General features: G+C 38.8%; 1 protein-coding gene across 1 annotated transcript in view; it reads left to right on the top strand.

Moving 5' to 3' along the window:
- UNC79 (unc-79 homolog (C. elegans)) overlaps window positions 1-20,950 on the top strand; it is a 216,593-nt gene that overhangs the window by 74,652 nt on the left and 120,991 nt on the right. Inside the window, exons 8-12 of the mRNA XM_004681598.2 lie at window positions 9,758-9,822; window positions 14,374-14,462; window positions 15,113-15,153; window positions 17,034-17,062; window positions 20,624-20,853. Of these exons, the coding sequence (XP_004681655.2) occupies window positions 9,758-9,822; window positions 14,374-14,462; window positions 15,113-15,153; window positions 17,034-17,062; window positions 20,624-20,853 (454 nt within the window). The remainder of the gene's footprint in view (window positions 1-9,757; window positions 9,823-14,373; window positions 14,463-15,112; window positions 15,154-17,033; window positions 17,063-20,623; window positions 20,854-20,950) is intronic.

Below are 20,950 nucleotides of genomic sequence, written 5' to 3'. Positions count from 1 at the left end.
TTTCCTTTGTTTTGTCGTGCAGTTGGTTCTTCATTTTTTTCTTTTGAAAATCAATTTTATTGAATTATATATTTTTTACAGTGACCTCAGTATAGCTATATAGTTTGATAACTTTTGACATATGCACTTAATAATTAAACCAGCACTGTAATCAAAATGTAGATTAGTTCTATCACACAACACTGATTTCTTGTTTCTCTCTCTCTCTCTTTTTTTTTTAAAGATTTATTTATTTGTGCATACAGAGCTGGGATACAGGCCAGAGGTGCAGGGGCAGTGACAGGCTTCACCAGAGACAGGGAGGGGAGCAGAACAGGCAGATCGACGAAGTACACTGCTGAGGGGAGCAGCGGGCGGGCCAGGAGAGGTCTGCCACGCCATGTGGTCACCTCCGGGGCAAGCGGGAATCGAACTCATGCGGAAGTGGCTTTAGCTTCTCAGTGCTGCGCTTTAACCCGCTGCGCCACTAGGGAGGGCCTCTTGTTTCTCTTTTAAGTCATCTCCATCATAGGTAACCACTACCCATATTTTGTTATTATAGATTAGATTTGCCTGTCTTAGCATTTTATATAAGTGGATTAATATGGTATGTACCAGTTTGTGGTCTTCTACTCAACATAATGTTTTTGCCATTTATCATGTTATAGTATCAATAGTTCATCCTTTATAAATTTCAGTAGTATTTTATTACCTGGGTAGATCACAGTTAGTTTATTTATTCACCTTGATGAACGTTTTTACTTATCATGAGTTAAACTATAAATATACATATAAAAAGTTTTTATGAAAATACAATTTACTTCTTAATAAATTCTATAAAAAATATCCATCCAGTTCTTCAGAGGTGGTTTACTATTGTGTATTCCCTCTAACGATAGGTGAGCAAGAGTCTATTTTTCTACATTATTATCACCAGTTGGGACTGACAGTCTTCTGAATGTTAGATAGTTTAATGATCATGCACTAGTATCACACTGCTATTTAATTTGTGATTTTTTTTAAAGATTAATTTATTTATTCATACCTATAGAGCTGGGGTACAGGCCAGAGATGCGGAGGTTGAGAGGATTCATCAGAGACAGAGAGGGGAGCAGAACAGGCAGATCGACGAAGTACACTGCTGAGGGGAGCAGCGGGCGGGTCAGGAGAGGTCTGCGCGCCTTGTGGTCACGTCCAGGGCAGGCGGGGATTGAACTCATGCGAAAGTGGCCTAAGCTTCTTAGTGTTGCGCTTTAACCCGCTGCACCACCAGGGAGGGACCTAATTTGTGATTTTTGATGAGTAATGATAATGAACATCTTTATGGGTGTTCATTAAGCATTTGTGTATCATTATGAAGTACTCAGTGTCATCTTTTGTTCAAAACAGAAGACTTTTATCAGGTTAGTGTATGTGAATATATCCTTGCTGTCAAGTACCTTATTATTTCTTTTTTTTTTTAAAGATGTATCTATTTATTCATATGGAACTGGGGTACAGGCCAAGGATGCGGAGGGTGAGAAGATTCACCAGAGACAGGGAGGGGAGCAGAACAGGCAGATCGACGAAGTACACTGCTGAGGGGAGCAGCGGGCGGGCCAGGAGAGGTCTGCCGCGCCATGTGGGTCTCCTTCGAGGCAGGCAGGGATTGAACTCATGCGGAAGTGGCTTTAGCTTCTTTAGTGCTGTGCTTTAACCCACTGCGCCACCAGGGAGGGCCCTATTTCTTTTTAAAGATTTATGTATTTATGCATACAGAGTTGGGATACAGGGGCAGTGAGAGGCTTCACCAGAGACAGAGGGGTGGGGCGGAGGGAGCAGAATAGATAGATCAAGGAAGTGCACTGCTGAGAGGAGCCGTGGGCAAGTCAAGAGATGTCTACTGCGCCATGTGGATCACCTCCGCCGGGTATTGAGCTCTCGCTGAAGTGGTTGCAGCTAACTTGCAGTGCTGCATCCTAACTCATTGCATGACCAGGAGGGCCCTCAAGTACCTATATTTCAAAGAACAGAGGTTTCAAATTTTGATAAATTTTAAATTACCATTTTTTCTTCTTTTACGGTTCTTTGTCTCTCAGCTTAGTTTGTAAACAAAGTCTGTTACATTTTCTTCAAAAGTTTTATAGTTTAAACTAATGCATTTAAGCATATAATGCTTTTGGAATTAATTTTTATATATTGTAGAAAGAGTTGAAAATTTTGCCTGGTACATCACTATTTGAAAAAAATTATCCTGTCTACATTGAACCACCTTGAGTGTTTTATTGAAAACGAATTCATCACATTTGTGTGGGTGTATTTCTAGACTCTATATTTTATTCTGTTGTCTATCCTTGATTATTCGAGCATGAAGTGCTCCAGAATTGTGCTTTTCCAAAGTTATTTTGACTATTTTAGGACCTCTGCATTTTCATATAAATTTTATCATCAGTTTGTCTGATGGTATGTATTTTAGCTGAAATTGTATCAAATATATAGTTTAATTGGGGAAGAATTTACTTTTTTTAAAAAAGAACTGGGTTGCAGGCCAGAGGTATGGGGGAGGGGGGAGGTGACTCACCAGAGACAGAGTAGGAAGCAGAAGAGGCAGATGGACTGAAATACACGGCTACGGGGAGCAGCAGGTGGGTCAGGAGGGGCCTGCTGCGCCATGTGGGTCAGCTCCCTGGCCAGGAATCTAACTCAACTAAAGTGGCTGTGGATAGGTAGTGCTGTACTTTAACCCCTTAAACCACTAGGGAGAGCTCAAGTATTGACTTCTTGCTAAAAGACTCAATAATGTGTCCTTGGACCCATGAACATAAGTATATCTAGCCATTTTTTAAAGTCTTCTTTAATTTATCTCCACAATATTTGAAGTTTTATAGATTTTTATGGTTTTGTTATGCTCTTGTAAATAGTGTTGAAATTTAATATTCTATTTATTATCTAATATTATTTTAATGTTCTATTACCTCTATATAGAATATAATTGATTTATATTTATTGACTTCATATCATGCAACTTTGATTATTTCACTTAGTTTTTTTTAGCTAATTTATAAGTTTCTTTACATTTTCTGTATACATTAGGTTCTTGAATAATGTTATGTCATTCAAAATTATTTTGATGAGGAAAAGCCCAACTGTGTGGCAAGCACTGAACAAATGACATAATTCAAGTACCTACTTTCCTTGTATGTGTTTTCTCTTAATGTTGCAATTTCCAGAACTTACCTGTGATGTTATGTAAGGAATGGTATTATGCTCTCTTGTAAATAAAGTTAATTAAATTTTTTCTTCTGCATTTCTACTTAGTATTTCTTCCTTTCTCCCTTTTCCTCTCCTTTCTCTTCTCTCTGTTCCCTTTGCTTATTGCATTGGGTCATATCCTATTCAATGTTGAACATTAGAGCTGAGAATGGATATCTCTGTTTGCCCCCACTTTTTCCACTTTCTTGTGGAGAGAAAGTTTTCAGGATTTCACCAGCAAATACTATTTTAGATGTAGGTTTTTCACAGGTGCTTTTTAAAAATCAAATTGAGGACACCCCTCAATCATTTCTTAGTATTGGAACATTTTTCTGTTAGTGAATGTTAATTTTGGCTAAATGTATTTTCTCTTACTGAGAAGATCATATGACCATTTTGTTACAGTGGTAAATTACATTGATTTGCTTGGCAATATTAAAGCAACCTTGCATTCCTAGGGTAACCCCCACATTTGTTATCTGTATTATATTGCTTGATTTAATTTGCTAACTTTTTCTTCTTCTTCTTCTTCTTTTTTTTTAAAGATTTCTTTACTTATGCATACAGAACTGGGGTACAGGCCAGAGGTATAGGGACGGTGAGAGGATTCACCAGAGACGGAGTGGGGAGCAAAACAGGCAGACCAATGAAGTACACTGCTGAGGGGAGCAGCGGGCGGGTCAGAAGAGTTCTGCCGCTCCGTGTGGATCACCTCTGGGGCCGGGTATCGAACTTGCCGGGAAGTAGCTGTGGCCAGCCTGCAGTGCTGCGTCCTAACCCGCGGTGCCACCAGGGAGTGCCAGCTGACTTTTTCTTAAGTACACTTAAGAAAGGCTATTAGTCTAGTTCTAGTTTTCTTTTCTTACTATTTTTTGTCTTTAAAGATTTATTTATTTGTGCATACAGAACTGGGGTACAGGTCCGAGGCTCAGGGGCAGCGAGAGGTTTCACCAGAGACAGAGTGGGGAGCAGAACAGGCAGATCGAGGAAGTACACTGCTGAAGGGAGCAGTGGGCGGGTCAGGAGAGGTCTGCGGCGCCATGTGGTCACCTCCGGGGCAGGCGGGGATCGAACTCATGTGGAAGTGGTTCTCAGTGCTGTGCTTTAACCCACTGCGCCACCGGTCTAGTTTTCTTTTATGGTAATATCTTCATCTGGTTTTGTTTACAGAGTAATGGTGACCTCATAAAATGAGTTGAGAAGTGTTTCCTCTTTTATTTTCTGAAAGAGTTTAGAGTTTAATAAAATTTACTGGTGAATCCATCTGGGTTTAGGGTTTTCTTGTTGGGAGGATTTCACATTAGGAAATCAACTTAATTGCTTTAAAAATTTTCTACTTTCTACTGAGTAAGATTTAGTAATTTTGTGATCTGTCTTTTGAGGGATTTGGGCATTTCATACAACTTGTCAAATTTATGGAATATCAGATATTGATAATTTATTTTTCTCTGTCTTTCTATCAGACTAACAGGGGCTTGTCAATTTTATTGTACTTTCTAAGAACTGGTATTTGGTTTTATGTTTTCCTTTATTGATGTTCTGTTTTTAATTTCATTAATTTCTGCCTTTTTTTTCCTCTTTTATAGTCACTGAACTTAAATTTTGTATCTTACTAAGGTAGAAGCATAAATCAATAATTTTGACTTTTTATATTTTCTGATAGACAAATTTAAAATATTTGAAGTGAATATTTTCTTATGTATCAAAGCAAATAATTTCAAGCTATAAATTGCCCTTTAAACATTATTTTAGTTATATCCCATAAACTTGATATGCTATGTCTTCCTCATATTTTAATACAGAATATTTTCTAATACTCCTTGTGATTTCTTCTTTGATGTCTTTATTGTTTAGAATTTTTTTTGTGTGTGTTCAAATATTTGGTGATTTCCCAGGCATCTTTTTGTTACTGATTTCTACTTTAATTTTATTATGGTCAGAAAGTATAATCTATGGTAACAAGCCAACTAAAATTTTAAGACTTATTTTTATGGACAAAAATATCATCCATTTTAATACATGTCACATGTGCCTTTTTTAAAAAAAATCTATTTCACAGTGGTTGAGTGGAAATTTCTATGATTATCACTAAGTCAAGTTGTTGGGCATATTGTTCAGGTCTCTCTACTAATTTTCTCTTTGCTTATTTTACTAGTAAGAGAGGATTGTTAAAAATGATAACATTGATTATGGATGTATTTTTCCTTTCTATTCTGTCAGTTTTGCTTCATGTAATTTGAAACTCTCTCATTAGAAGTACACACATTTACATTGCTTTGTCTTCTTGATAAAATATCTCTATCCTTTGTTACTGATAATCTCTGTCTTGGAGCCTTTGTGCCTGATATTAGTATAGATATTCAAGTTTTCTTATAACTAGTATTTGCATGGTATAAACTTTTCTGTTTACATTTAGCTTTTTTGTCTTTCTATCTTAAGTGTATTTCTCACAGGTAGCATCTATTTGGGTGATGTTTTTTGAAAAATTTAAATCCTATTGACAATTTCTGCCTTTTGGGCCATTTCCCTGTATTATTTTTTAGACCATTTACACTTAGTGGGTTTTAGTTTGTTATCTTTACTCATTTCTCTTGTCCTGTTATCTTTTGTTCCTTTACTTTTTAATATCTTGTCTTCCTTTGGGTTAATTATTTTAGTATTCCATTTTATCTCTCTTTTGAATGGTTAGCTATACCTCTTTTTAAAAAGAACTACAATGAGGTTTAGGATATGCATTTTTTATAAAGATTTATTTTATTTTTTTATGCATACAAGAGCTGGGGTGCAGGCCAGATGTAAAAGGGGGCCAAGAAGATTCACCAGAGACACAGTGGGGAACAGAACAGGGGGATCTACCAAAGTACACTGCTGAGGGGAGCGGTGGGTGGGAAAGGAGAGTCTGCTGTGCCAGGGATCTGTATCTTTCATCTCACAGACCACCTGCAAGGTGAAATGCCCCAGTTTACAGATAATGTCAGAGGGCTGTGCACTGTCATGTATGCTTTCCATACTCTTTGTTTTCAAACATTTTACTTTGGTATCTTCTTAGCCTCACAAATTATGGTTATTATTTTTGTTGTATACAGTAAATCACCTTTTGATAACATGCTAATATAAGTAGAAAGTTTTTGTAGTTATCAACATATTTTCCATATCCAGAATTCATTATATCTTTATGTTCTTCTGAGCTTTCATTCAAAATCATTTTCCTTCTACTTGAAGAACTTCCTTTAATATTTCTTATTTTGAAGGTTAGCTGGCAGTGAATCCTCTTATCTTGCATTTGTGTTGAAATCATCTTAATTTCATATTCAGTTTTTGAAGGAAATTTTCCATGGATATAGATTTTTAGGTTGAACAGTTTTTTCAGCCTGTTAAAGGGTCATTCCCTGGTCTTCTGGCTTGCACTGTTTGTCACAAGAAATCAAGTATCATTCATATCTTTGTTTTCCTGTAAGTAATGTGTCTTTTTACCTCAGGTTGCTTTAAAATTTGTTTTCTTTTGTTTTCCTTAATTTGATAATGAGTTGTGCTATTATTTTCTTTGCCATGATTTTAGCTAGGATTCATTGAGCTTCTGGGACCTATGGGTTTATGGTTTTTATCAAACTAGAAAAACTTTGACTATTGTCTCTTACAATGCTGCTTTTTGCTTCTTTTAGGGGTTTAACCTCTAAGTGGCCAGGTTCCCATAGTTCACTGAAACTTTGTTCATTTTTCTTCCAGTACTTCAGTTGGGTAGTTTCTGTTATGTCTTCTAACTCATTGACGTTTTCTCCTGCATTGTCTAGGCTGTTTTTTTTTTTTTTTAATCCATACAGAACTGGGGTACAGGCCAGAGGTGCAGGGGTGGTAAGAGGATTCACCAGAGACAGAGAGGGGAGCAGAACAGGCAAATCAATGAAGTACACTGCTGAGGGGAGCAGTGGGCGAGACAGGAGAGGTCTGCCCACCATGTGGATCACCTCTGGGGCGGGCAGGGATTGAACTCATGCTGAAGTGGCTTTAGCTTCTCAGTGCTGTGCTTTAACCTGCTGTGCCATTAGGGAGGGCCTGTCTAGTCTGTTTTTAAGCCTATTCAGTGAATTTTTTCTATCAGACATTATATGTATAATTTTTGGAAACTCCATTTGATTTTAGTATATCTTTTATCCTTATAGTCATTGTGTTCATGGTTTCCTTTGCATATTTTTATAATACCATTTTAAAATCCTTGATTGTTAACTACCTCATCTCTATAATTTATTAGTTTGTTTCTATTAGCCACTCCCCCTCCTCCAATTATGGGGTAACTCATTTTCTCCTCTTTTGAAATATCAAGTAATTTTTGGAATGAATGCTGGACTCATGAATATTATATTGTCCATCTGGATTTTGTTGTCTTCCATTATAGTGTATTGAAGTTTGTTTTGCCTATTAAGATATTGGTGGATGAGCTTTCTCTGGCTTGTTCTTTGATATGGTTAACTTAGAGTAGCCTTTTCCATGATTTTGGTATAGCCCTATTACTAAGAATGTATAGTGTTTTATTGTTGCTACTGAATTTTCCAGATATCTACTCTGGTTGGAACTTGAACATCTCCCATCTTATAACAGATATAGAATTTTTTTTGCATATGGTGTCCCCCATCATTGTTCTCTGTGAGGCCCAATGGAGTTGCCTTATACATGTTCATGTAAGTATAAAGCCAAAGACACAAAAGGACCCTCACTGAGACTTATGGGGCTTTTTCTTTGCTTAGGTCCTTGTTCTGTGGTTTTCCAAAAAAACACATTAATTTCTGGCTGAGCAGGGCTCTTTAGAATCCTGGTCAAGTGCTATGGCTGATGTACATTCTGATATTTTTTTTGTTCCTTGCTATAACAGTTGTATTTATTTTGAAGTTTATTGAAGTGTCAAGAACTTATTATTTACAAAAATTTCTGCAGATATTCTTAAAATACATGGTTTCAGAAATGGCCTACAGATTTTATCTTTTGTGCCAACTATGTTTTGATTAGTAGGCACTACCTGTAGCTAAGTGTTGAGACGTATTTTAAATCAGTTCTGGTTCTAGCAGGAAGAGATACTGTTATGTAATAGTGATGAATGTGTTGGGCTTGACATTGGAGAAATGGGACACATGTCCCATGTATTTGCTTAATTAAAGCTAGTCTTATTTTCTGGGTTCCTTTAATTGAACAAGAAAGCTTCATCTTGTATATTCTGCTTGACTCTTCCTATGTACGAAACATATCTTATAGTTATTTAATGCCCTTATTAAAATTATTTCTTAATGTATCTGTCTCTTTTCATTTCCTCTTTCTCTAAAATTATAAGCAATGTAATAGTGATACTGCATCGTTAAAGAAGTGTCTCTGTCTGTACTTGTCTTCTTTTAAATAAATATGTCCATTGCATATTTTATAAAGTCAGTGATTCTGTTGACCTTATTTTTCCAAATCCCAAATCTGACATGTATACTTTTTAACTGGTTTAACAATAGGATAAATGATTTGAGTTGGCATACTCCTTAAAAGATAATTTTATAAAATGTTTGGAATATAAATTTGGCATACGTTGTTCATAATAGTTTTGAATTATAGTTGTGATTAAGACTATTCTCTTAAGTGCAGATCTTAAACAAATCTAGCCTTTTAAGATTAGAATATGGAAATTTAGAAAGCCCTAGTTTCAAAAAATATCATCCTGTCCTTTATGAATTCTTTAATGAAATGTTGTTAGCTAAATGCTTTGTGGTACAGAATTATCTGGTGATGATAACTATTAGCTGTGCTTCCTGGGTTTTTGTTTTTGTTTTTTTCCTATCCCAGGTTATTGAGTTTGTTCTCATTCCGTGTGTGTACTGAATTGAAGAATTGTGTATTACTGAACTAGCAGATGTTTAACCCCATGGGTAATATGTGGGACAGACATGCATTTCATTTGGGAAGAATTTAGTATTTCCTGTCTCCATTTTTGATAGTGATGAAGTAGAAAATGAAATGGTGGAGATGGCAATATTATTCATTTAAATTACTGTCTTTGAAATGCTTCTTGGTATCAAACATCTACAGTATTTAATAAAATGAAAAGAACAGAACGTTGAAAATCAAAAGATAAAAGTTGTTTCTCCAAAGTGTCATTTACTTCTAACTGTGGCTCTTAAGTGAGTAAGTTTCTTAACTTACTCACATATGAAATGAAGTTAATAATCTGCTGCTCCTATTGCATGGAGCTGTTGGGAAGATGAAGTGAAACGATTAAAAAAACAAAAAACTTTTGAGAACTTATTAATGCTATATCATGGTGAGGCAGTATTATGATACTGCCTGTGCCACCTTATATTAGCTTATCTCTTCCCACGGAAAATGGATAGAGCTATAATATCGTTGCTTATTTAATTTTTTCATCTTAGATTAAAAAATGATTCTTCCAGGAAGCCTTCTGATGATGGTTTTCTTTAGGGCAAAGAGAAGTAGTGAAATATTGCTATGTTTTTTTGTTTTTTTTAGAGCAGAAGTAATTTCAGTGAGAAGTATTCATCAGTTATACTTTGCTTTACAGCCTGGAATCCCATCCACTGCCAGCACATTGAATGCCACAATGCAATTAACAAGCCAGCGGTGAAGGTACTGTATCATTAAACTTGGTGTCATAGTGTATTATTAGTGGTCAAATTATCAAGAACAAATGGCTGAATGAAGTGAAGTAGATTACACCCTACACTGTGAGGTGTACTCTGTACTTGGTGCTCTGTGGTGATCTCAGGCACCTCAGTGTTCATTCTGATTGGACTCTGACAGATTGGGTCAAGACAGAATAATGCAGAGTGGTATCTGCAGGGTTGGCTCTGAGTTCACAGCTAACTTCTGTCTAGCAGAATAACTCTAGCGAAAGACTTATATTGTCCTTTACTTATGTCTGAGCTAATAAACTCAGGAAACAGACTTTGCTTCTGTTTTCATATGAATACTGCAATGTATGAGTGTCTAGGATGTGACTATGCTAATTCTAGAGTCACAGGCCAGATACAAATAAAATTATTAAGTATTCACTCATAGACATGACTTATTTGAAATGACTGGGAGGCGGCTGGCCAGAGACTCATGGAGGGTCCCATTCACACTGTGGGAATAGTGGCTAATTGAGGGCTCATCTCTCTTTGGGGTCACACAGCCTGAACCTTGACCTCCATTTTATTCTTTTTCTATCATATCAACTTGGTTCTGTCCTGTTATAACCCTGAATATTTGAAGTTGAGTGTTAAAAAATATGATTACACTTTTTAGCCAAATTACTTATATCTGCTGTATATAAAACACTTAGCTGATTAGACCAGTGGTAGGATTTATGAGGCTTAATTTTTATAGCACAGGGAATAAGATTAGGTCAAATGATTAGAGTTCACCGCTACTTTTTAGAAATTGGTTTCATGGAGGTTTGTTTCTCTTATAGATGGGTAGATTGTGAAAGTCATCATACAACAGAAAATGAATATTATGATTTAGAGAAACCGAGTAGAAGAGATAAAATGAGGTGTAAAAAAGCATAAGTGTCAGACTTTTGGGATATAAGACCCACTAGTGGTTGCCAGGAAGAAAGAGCAGGGGAGACGTGGGTAAATCAGGGAAAAGGGGACCTTTTTCTGGTGAACGATAGGACTTAACCTTTAACAGTGATCTTGAGGCAGAGTAATGTTTGCTGTTAGTGAGATGCACTGGAAACTTATATAATGCTATCCTGCTTCAATAAAAAAGAAATGCATATGGACCCAAAAGAGAATTATGAATGGAGTAAAAGTGCCAGTAGTAACATTGCCACGTAGATGCATCTGACTAACAAAGGCTTCCTTGCCTGCTGGGCTTGGTCTCTGCTTTTGATGAAGGCAAATGGAATAAATTTCTATTGAAAAAGAGCGAGCGAGTGTGAATGCACCGACACAAGCAAATCTTTCCCATTCTACTATACACACCTCTCTCTGAACTTCCAGACTTTTGGGGTTCAAAAGTACTTTCCTTTGGTGTGATGACATTTTGAGTTAAACACACACAAATTCATATATTCCTGGAGTTCAGTCTCATTCTTCATGGTTCTGCCTTCATTTCTACATCTGTCCTTCCTTCTTTCTGCTCAACTTGCAGCTTTCTTTTGGTTTACTCAGACATCAACAGAAAAGAGAAACTGTAGACCAGCTTTCCCGTTATTTTCCCTTGCCTTCGTGTCAGACTGCATTCTCAGGAGTCCTCAGACTTCCTGACTAGTAATGCTTTCTGACCTACCCACAGAAATCATCTTGAATTAGATTCTCTCCCTCTCTTCTAGGCAAACAGCCTAGTCCACTCCTCTGGGAAGCCCTCATTTCCTCACAAGCTGTTTCCTATAGCCAGTCCCCAAGACAGGCCAACCCATGTTGCTTTATGTCATTTTTTGAAATCGAGGTGAAATTCACATAGCATAAAAATTAACCATGCTAAAGCAAACAATTTAATGACAGCACAATCATGAATTCATGCAACTACTACTTCTGTCTCGTTCCAAGACATTTCCAGCCACCAGCTTTATTTTCAAAACCCCATTTTTCCTAAGGAGCTTCCTTTTCTGGGTTCATTCCACACTTCTCCGAGAGGCAGCGTTCTTGCAACAGCTCCCTGCTCAGACCTTCCTGTGGCATCCAGTGCTGTTCCATGCAGTGTGAGCATGCAGCCCTCCTCCTGTGCCTGTAAAACGTGCAGGGAATGAGTGCTCATAAAGTGCTCCTCTACCTGCTCATAAAGTAATGTTCCATGAAAAGGAGACGATGAAGTTGTATGGTATGGTGCCCGTTTACTTAAACATTACATTATTGCATTCACTTTCCTGGGGAACACCCGCCACCTGTGTCACCAGTGATTGCATCAAGGCGGCAGTCAATGGGTTACGTACACTTTCTTCTTTCTTCTCATGTTTCCCCTGCCCTTTATTTTGGGCATTTGTTCTGTTTATAAACAGATAATGACTATTTTTTTTAAAGATTTATTTATTTGTTCATACAGAATTGGGGTACAGGCCAGAGGTACAGGGGCAGTGAGAGGCTTCACCAGAGACAAACTTGGGAGTAGAATAGGTTGACTGATGAAGCACACTGCTGAGGGGAGCAGTGGGCAGGTCAGAGAGGTCTGCCACGCCATGAGGGTTACCTCTCTCTCCGGGAATCAAACTCATGCTGAAGTGGCTTTAGCTTCTTAGTGCTGCGCCACCAGGGAGGGCCCCGATAATAACTGTTTTTTAAGTACAGCAGCCAGATGTGAACCTATTCGTTTGGCTGTAACTGTCTTCTTCAGAATAGAACAGACCTGACACTACCAGCCACAAAAATGATGGGTTGTGTTAGTTAACTTAGTTTAGGAGGTCAGAGGTCAGTTTGCTATTGCTAACATCCTAGGAATTTTCCTTTTGAGTGGACTAAATATGTCTTTAGTTAATAGTTATCAATGGCTCCTTGGTGGTGAGAGCAGAGTAACCCCATTGAGGCTGCATGAGGTGCCTGGGAAAGACTCGGGGAAAACGGATTCCGCTTCACAAAACGTGCATCATCTCTGCGGTAGTGAGCTCTGCCACCAGGCACTCATGATTTGCCAGATAGACAAGTATTAGCCATTTTTGTTGCCAAAGTGGCAAAAAAATAATTTTCAGGCAAAACCAATCATTGATAGGATAAGAGTGAAACATATGCAACTTACAGTTCATCTTTCCACCCTCTGCTTTTGACTTTATTGGTTCTACTTGAAAATCACTTAATGAAGTACTTGGAGACCAGATAATTGTCTAACCTGGGAGCCAGCCACATGCAGTCCATAGTCAAATCTGGGCTGCTGACTGTTTTGTAAATAAAGCTTTATTGGAACACAGCTATGCTCATTTGCCTGTTGTTTTCTGTAGCCATTCTGATGCTACCATTGAGTTAGTTGAGGCAGAATAGTTGTGACAGAGAATGTCCTACCCACATTGCCTAAAGTATTTACTCTGGTCATTTACAGAAGGTTTGCTTGTCTCTGATTTAACCCATTAAAAAGTAGTTATTCGTTGCATCAAAGGCAGCATTAAACTTATTTAAGAAAAATTTGCTCACTGGGTCTCTAGCTTTGGGAATATATAAGTTGCAGATTTTGATGGCATAAATTTTTAAATATAGGAATGCCAATCTTTCCCCCACCCCAATCATTGAACTCCTAAGGATTTTAATTTAAAATGGCAGGCTGGTTAGATTATAAATTCAGTTCACTACCCCCTTCCTATTCAAATTAGTGAAAAATAGGTAAAGAGGAGACAGAATGACATTCCAGAAGAATTTGTTACTATACATATTCCCTGCATGATCTGCTATAGCATGGATTGATTATTTCTTGCAGGGCTTGAACAGAATTCAAAATGACTTTGACAAATCACAGAAACCTAAATTGAGGAAAAATCCAAAATTTAGCTATTCACTGAATGTTTTGTACTTACTTAAAACTTCCAGATACTTGAACTATCCTGATGATCAGTGTTAAAATTAACACTTTTCAACTCTGAACTTAGGACACTAAAAACCACCCATAGACAATCCAAACTGCAATAAAGCATGGCAGGGTAAACAAACTGCAAGTCACATGAGGAAGGGAAAAACCCAGAAAACTGAAGTGTTGGATGATTGATAATAGAATTTAGACTCCAGAGTAAGGGAAGTGAACCACTCAGTATTAGATTTAATGCTAAATTTTTCTGAAGGAGCTCTATGTTAAGAACAAAATTTTGTCCTGCCAGCATTTTAGTAACCATTATGAATTTTTTTCCTTTTCCTAAAGAGAGATTACTGTATTTACCACGTTAGCGAAGAAATTATCGTGCGGATGATAGAGAGGCAATCTGAGCATCCGCTACCAAGGACGCTGCTTTTATCTTTGCGGAATGAGGATGAATTTCTTGATACTGTTTTTTACTTGAATTGCAAATAACAGGAGAAATGAAAAACCACAGTTGCCACATTTAAATCCCCAGTGTGGACTCATCTGTCAATCGAGGATAGCAGCTATAGTTTTATTAAAACCAATTTATTCCACTTTGCTGTAGAAAATCTGCCATTATTGAAACATTTGTACTCACGTTATAGAGAATGTGCTAAACAGAACAGGATAGTTTATTCTGTCTTTTATGTGTTTCAGATGTGTATAGACCCTTCCCTGTCAGTAGCTTTGGGTGATAAACCACCCCCATTGTATCTCTGTGAAGAATGCAGCCAGAGGATTGCGGGGTAGGTATTAGTGCTCAAGAAAAGGGAGTAAGGCAACAAGGAGAAGAAAAGAGCTAGCCCTTGGACTTAAATCCGTTACATTGGCCATGCTTCCTGTTAGCCTTTCTGTTTTGTAAAGGTTGGGCCTATGACTTAACACATAACTAACCTGTATTTGAAAGACTTGAGCTTTGAAATGTTACATTTGAAAGACTTGAGCTTTGAAATGTTACATTTTTCTCCTTGTGAGAAGAGAAAGCCATTCCACCTAATAAAGCAGCCCCAATTTTCAAGTGACCTGGTTATAAAGACCACAGAGAAAAAGAAAAGATAACTGTGGTTTTCAAACATGCCACGTAATGCATATGAGTTCTTTTTGCTTTTTAGCTTCACAAAATGACTCTCAGCTTTGTAGAAATCATGCTGTATTTTGGTTGGCTTAATTAGCATCTGGAAAGTATCATTTAAAGATAACTGAATATGATGAAATGCCTATAATTTATAATTTAGCTGGAATGCATTAGACATTTAAAAAGTTTATTATCATAGTGCTCTTAATTACGCCTCCTTTTTATTAAAAGCCTTTGAGCAAGAGTGTGCAGCTTATAAACATTCATGCGGAAGGGTAACATTGCAAAGAGACTCAAAAATGAATTTGTTTTTCTTTATAGGGACCACAGTGAGTGGCTGATTGATGTTCTTCTTCCACAAGGTATGGTTGACTTTAGAAAGGATGAGTGATGAGTAATCATGACTAATGGCATGGTTGACTGTGTCCTCAGCATCTTTTCTTTTACAAAGACAGTAAGCGCAGTGTTACATTTTATGACTATTCATTGATATGAGGCATTTTATCAACGCCTTGCATATAACATGCCCACACATTTAATAATGAGGGAGGAGGTATCATCGCTACCACAATTAAAGGCAGATGTTGAAACTAGAATTCATATGATGAAAGAAAGTGCTGCTAAATGTTAAGGGAGTTTCTGTATATATAACTGGTATTGCCACTGAGCTGTCGCTGTGCCAGCTTAGAAAGGGAATAAGGAGTAGCAGTGTGAAGAGAATTGAATTCTCTTCCTCCTGCTGTGATATTATTAGTTCTGTGTTTTTAGGGATAATCATTTAATCATTTTGAGACTCAGTATCCCCATTAGTGAAATAGAGATAAAGAATATCAGACTCATCTCAATGAAACGATGAGATTGCAGTGCACACTGGGGAAGAAAGTATTTATTCCAGCTACCTAATTAAAGGCGGAAACGAGAAGGAAAGGCCTCAGAAAAGCAGAGGAAAGATGAAAGGTGGAAAAAGCTGGGAGCATACTGAGTCAAGGTCAGGCGCCCCACAGGAACAGCATATGTGACTGGAGAGGTAGATGAAAGAAATTGTATGAAAGGTTTCATTCAAAAAGAAATGTACAAACCGATGTTATCTAGCTTATATGAATTTTTAAAAAAAATGTAAGGTATATGCTTGATAATAATACTAGTTTCATGGTCTAACTTTTAATATTAGGTCCTCTCAATCTTAAGAAATTAACTTATTTGGTGAAGTGCTCTCCATCAGTAAGATGGAGCAATATGTCGACCTCCATCTCCTTCAAGGAGATAGTTTGAAATTTCATTTGTAAAATGATTTCAGTGTGTATGTTTGAAGGTAAATTTCCCCTTTAATTTAGACTGTATTGTTAGTGATTTCCAGGGCTCTGAGGAAAACCCACTCTCAGATATAAAACTATTAAATGTGATTAATTATACAAAACCAGTTCTTAAAACTAAGTGGTAAATTTCATCGAGTTGGCCTCCAGTATTTTCTAATTTCCAGACAAAACTTGGGAGGCAACTTCGAACTTTCTAACACGTTATAACAGACCATACCGGTTTAGTTCATCTTTTGAGTACTTACTACTTCCGGGGAAATGTTAACTAACATGTTCTTAGAAAAATTAATTTTAAGTATACTTAAGCACTGCTTTTCATGAGAGAACTGGTATACCCACTAAAATCAATTCTTACCCAGGTGTTAAAGTGGATCCCGACATGCACAGTTGTTCGTTGTTTGACAGCCTTACAAACCCTCCATGGGCCTGACAGTTGCTTTCTCTTAAATGCATGTCAGCACAGCCTTAGAGTATGAGGGGAGCTCAGTAAACACAGCTCTGACTCTGGATCTACCTCTCTGTGGACAGCCTGTGTGATTAATCTGAAAAAAGCCATGTGACTAGAGTAGCCCCCAACTTTGTTTTCTGTAAAATGAGGATGTGGTATTAAAATGCTATTGATCTGAATTCTCAGTTTTGTCTTGTAAAAAAAGGTTGACTTGTAAAAATTGGTAAAGTATGTGGCTTGCAGGTATTTTTAACCTTATGAAGCAAACCCCTAAATCATTACCAGATGAGAGAGATATTTCATGCTCTCTATGGAAAACGGAGACTAATAGAAGTAGATGACAGTTTATGAGACAGATGAGGAGCTGTTTGACCAAGAGTAGAGACGTGTTACTAGGCTGGTTTTTCACTTCCCTTCATGGCTGCCCTGATTTAAACTGGGCTCTTTCTTTGTTGAATCTGTGTGCTTCCCCTTACAGCTGAAATATCTGCTATATGTCAGAAGAAGGTAAGCGCGACCCTCTGTGTGGTAGGGCATGATTCGCTGTGTGTGTGTAAATTCGCTCATTGGCATCTACCTCATTTCTGCACCGTGGCTTCCCAGCGTGCACGTCACTGTCTGTGGGGGGGAGGGGAGGGAGTAAAGAAATAATGTAGCATGCAAGATTGCTCTGCCTCAGTGGTTGCTGCTCCCATTTCTGCTTTTGCTCAACCATCTTATGACCAGTGTTTTTGACAAATAATCTGAAAGTAAAAGCATATATGTAACAGTTGGATAGAAGCTTAAAAGTCAAATAGGTTTGCATGACAGTGCAATCTATGTGGAACTTTGGTATCGTGCATGCTAAAAATCTTCTTTGAGATATTGAACTATTGAATAGTTCAATATAGATGTGTCAAAAACATACCCAGACCAACTCTATATGGAAAATAAATAACTATTTGTAAGTTGAATGCTATTTTTGATTAAAGAGTCCCCCTTCAACTTGCTTTTAACCATTTTCATTGCAGTTTCCCAAGCCACTTCCATTTTACAAGAACTATGGGTTAATTGACTGAGATTCCCACTTGCCCATGAGACCATATACAAGTCATTTAAACGTTTTAGGAGACTGGCCATGGGTGGGTCTATTTGGAGAGTGATTCAGTTATCTGTTGCACATAAGAGACAGTAATAAATGTAGTGACTTACAACCAACAATTACTTGACCACAGTTCTGGGGCTTAGAGGTTGGCCTTTGCTCAGTGAGGCAGCTCTTCTGATAACCTCCTTGAAGCACACTCATGTATGCCATCAGGTGGTGACTCAGGATTGGCTGGGCCCAGATGACTTCATTCCCTTGTCTGGGGCCTCAGCTGGGATGGCTGGAATGGTTGGATGAATGGGGCGTCTGACCTTCTCGCTTTCTATTAGATTTTTCATCCTCCAGGAAGCTAGCTGAATTTCTTCCAAGAGAATGAGAAGTTTGCAAGGCCTTTTGAGACTGACATTCAGCAGTCACCTGGCTTGACTTCTGTGTTCCACTGTTCAAAGCAAATTCCAAGGCCAGCCCAGAGTCAATGATGGAGAAGGAATACTTTCTTCTTAATAGCAGGAGCAGCAAGAATGTCGTGGCTATCTTTAATCCACCATAATCCACCTCTGGATCTAGTGGTTAATATTCTTTCCATATGCAGAGTGCTCTCATCATCTTACAAAACCCCCAGAAGTCTTATCTATTATGTTTCCAGGCTTACAGTCCATTATCTTGAGATCTGTATCAAGTGTGGTCACTGATGAAACTCCTTGAATACAAGTTCTCTTGATCCATAACCTATAAGTGAAAAGAGAAGTTATTGGGCTCTCCCTGGTGGTACAATGGGTTAGGACACAGCACTGCAAGCTAGCTGCAGCCACTGCAGTACGAGGTCCATCCCTGCCCCGGAGGTGATCCACATGGCGCAGCAGATAGCTCCTATCTCGCCTGCTGCTCTCTTCACCAGTCTCCTCCTGTTTTGCTCCCCACTCTGTCTCTGGTGAATCCTCTTACCACTCCCACACCTTGGGCCTGTACCCCAGTTCTGTATGCATAAATAAATAAATCTTAAAAAAAAAAAAAGATAAGTTATTTGCCCCCTACAAACCAGCCATGTAATGGTGGGAGAGGGACGGGAAAATGGCAAGAGACCTCTGTTCAAAAAGAGGAAGAAACAGCAGGAATCAGCCTCTGTTCTCTCAGGAGAATGTCAACTGTTGCTGTCTCCTGCACAGTGAATGTGCCTTGGTCACACCTGGCATTTTTCCTGGGAGTAGTTCCCGAATGCAGGGCTTGTCCTCCTGAGCTCTTCGCTTCACTCCCTGGGACAGCTTTCCTTTCTGATAAGAAGTAGCCTATGTTTTGGTTGAGTTTTCTTTCTGCATATAGAAGCTTGTCCCACGGACCCTTCATGTTGAACTGTGTCTGTCCCCTCTAGTCTAAGCTGGTGGTGCTTTCCTAGAATGATTTTCTTTAAAACTTTGAGATTTTCAGTGAAGCTCACTGGGGTTCTAAGCCCCCAAAGCCACTTCTTTACTTCTTGTTAAGGACAATCTTTTCTACACTTTGGCATTCCACTCTGCCTTTTAAATTATTAGGATTCCTGTTTTAGTTGACAGGCTCAGCTGGGTACCTTATTTCTTTCTGAAGTTTTACTAAAGGATCTTGCAGTCATTCAGGATACTTTTGATTTGACTTTATCCTGAGGCTATGTCTTACTTTGAGAATCTTTTACAAGACACTGGAATGGGAGACACATTTATTTTCTAAACCAGCATGTCTTTGTTCTGGTGATAGGCCTTACATATTTGACACCAGAGGGGATCATTATTTAACATTCTCCTTCATCATATGACAACGATTTTTTAGTAATAAACATCAGTTAGCATGTTTATTACCTCCTCTCTAACAAACACAGTCTTCTAAATGAAAGTGAGTTTTTTCTGTTTTGTTCATAATAGTTCAGAATTCCTTCAGTCTATGCTGGACCTCTTTCAATACTACATTTCCTACATTTGAATAGTAGTTTTGAAATCAGTAAATGACAGCATTAAGATTATAAAAAAAAAAAAAAGAAACAGACCTTGATTTATTTCAGTTCTATCCTTCTGTGAGGCCACTGACGCTATTCATTCATGTCTAAAAATCAAAGCAGTGAAACGTAGCTGGAGTGAACATTTGCAAACCATGCCCCACTGAATCTGGATCTACAGGAAATTTTTCTAACTCACTTTTGAAATGATTATATATATTTCAACATGGGTTGAGGAGCCACTGTGGCTTGGAAATAGGTCATTAAAACTTAGCGGGAACCACAGATATTGTTTAGACCAAGCAATGGGTTATTCTTAGGCAAGACATGCAGCCATCTCTCCTATGCGGCTCCCCTTCTCTCTCTCTCCCCTGTCACCTTCTGTGGACTCCTTTCCTGTCCTTGATGTCCACAGTGAGTCTCTGAATGGTTCTCGTTTTGTTTGGATCTGTTTCCATGGTGCCAGTTGAGGTCTCCTCCTGTAGGCCTTGATGGAAAGACGCAGAGCGAGCCTTGGGGAAGGCTGGCGCCGGGAAGGCGGCTCAGCCCGCAAGCCTCCCCACCCGCGACCCCCTTGAATGCAGCAAGGACAGAGGAGCTGCTCGGAAATCTGCTTTTCTGCTGGGGGAATACTTCTGAATCTCTGTCCTAGAGGTTAAAATTATTCTCTTCACAGCTTCACTTTCCCTAACAGACTTCTGCTGTAAACTGTGGCAACACTGACTGGAAATGAGCCAGAACCTCCCCAGGCCCCATGACTGAGATATCTTACCTCGAGTTCCCCACACAACCCGCAGTGCCTAGACCCGCTAGCGTGCCTCCCTGGGGGCAGGGTGTGTCTGTACATCAAAATAAAACAAAAACAAAACAAAACAAAAAACTTGTGCACAGCAAGAGAAACAATTAGCAAAACAAGAGGGCACTTCAGAAGCAGGCTGCGCCTTCCAGCAGCCCGAAATCTCCCTTTCTTCCAATTCTTAACTAAATTTACCTCAGCGAGGAATTTCACTTTCCCCTCTAGAACTGCAGTTCTCATGTTAGGAGAGCCGTCGTTACCTGCTTTTCGGCGGGGTGCTGTGGCCGACACGGAAACAGGCCGGTTCGGTACTGCAAACGGTGCCATTCCAACCATCACAGTAACGAGGTGGGGGCCGCGGCGGAGACGCACCTCTACCAGACCTCTCCGCCCCCCATCAACACCCGGGAGTGCGGCGCGGAGGAGCTGGTGTGTGCCGTGGAGGCGGTGATCAGGTAAGTCTGCCCACAGCAACCTCCCCGGCACCCTGCTCCCCGGCACCCTACTTCCGGCACCTGCTCTGGCACCCTGCTCCCCAGCACCCTGCTCCCC

This window comes from Condylura cristata, unplaced genomic scaffold (assembly GCF_000260355.1).
Source record: "Condylura cristata isolate star-nosed mole 26May11 unplaced genomic scaffold, ConCri1.0 scaffold00013, whole genome shotgun sequence".
Taxonomy (NCBI): domain Eukaryota; kingdom Metazoa; phylum Chordata; class Mammalia; order Eulipotyphla; family Talpidae; genus Condylura; species Condylura cristata.
This window is presented reverse-complemented; position numbering and strand designations above follow the sequence as displayed.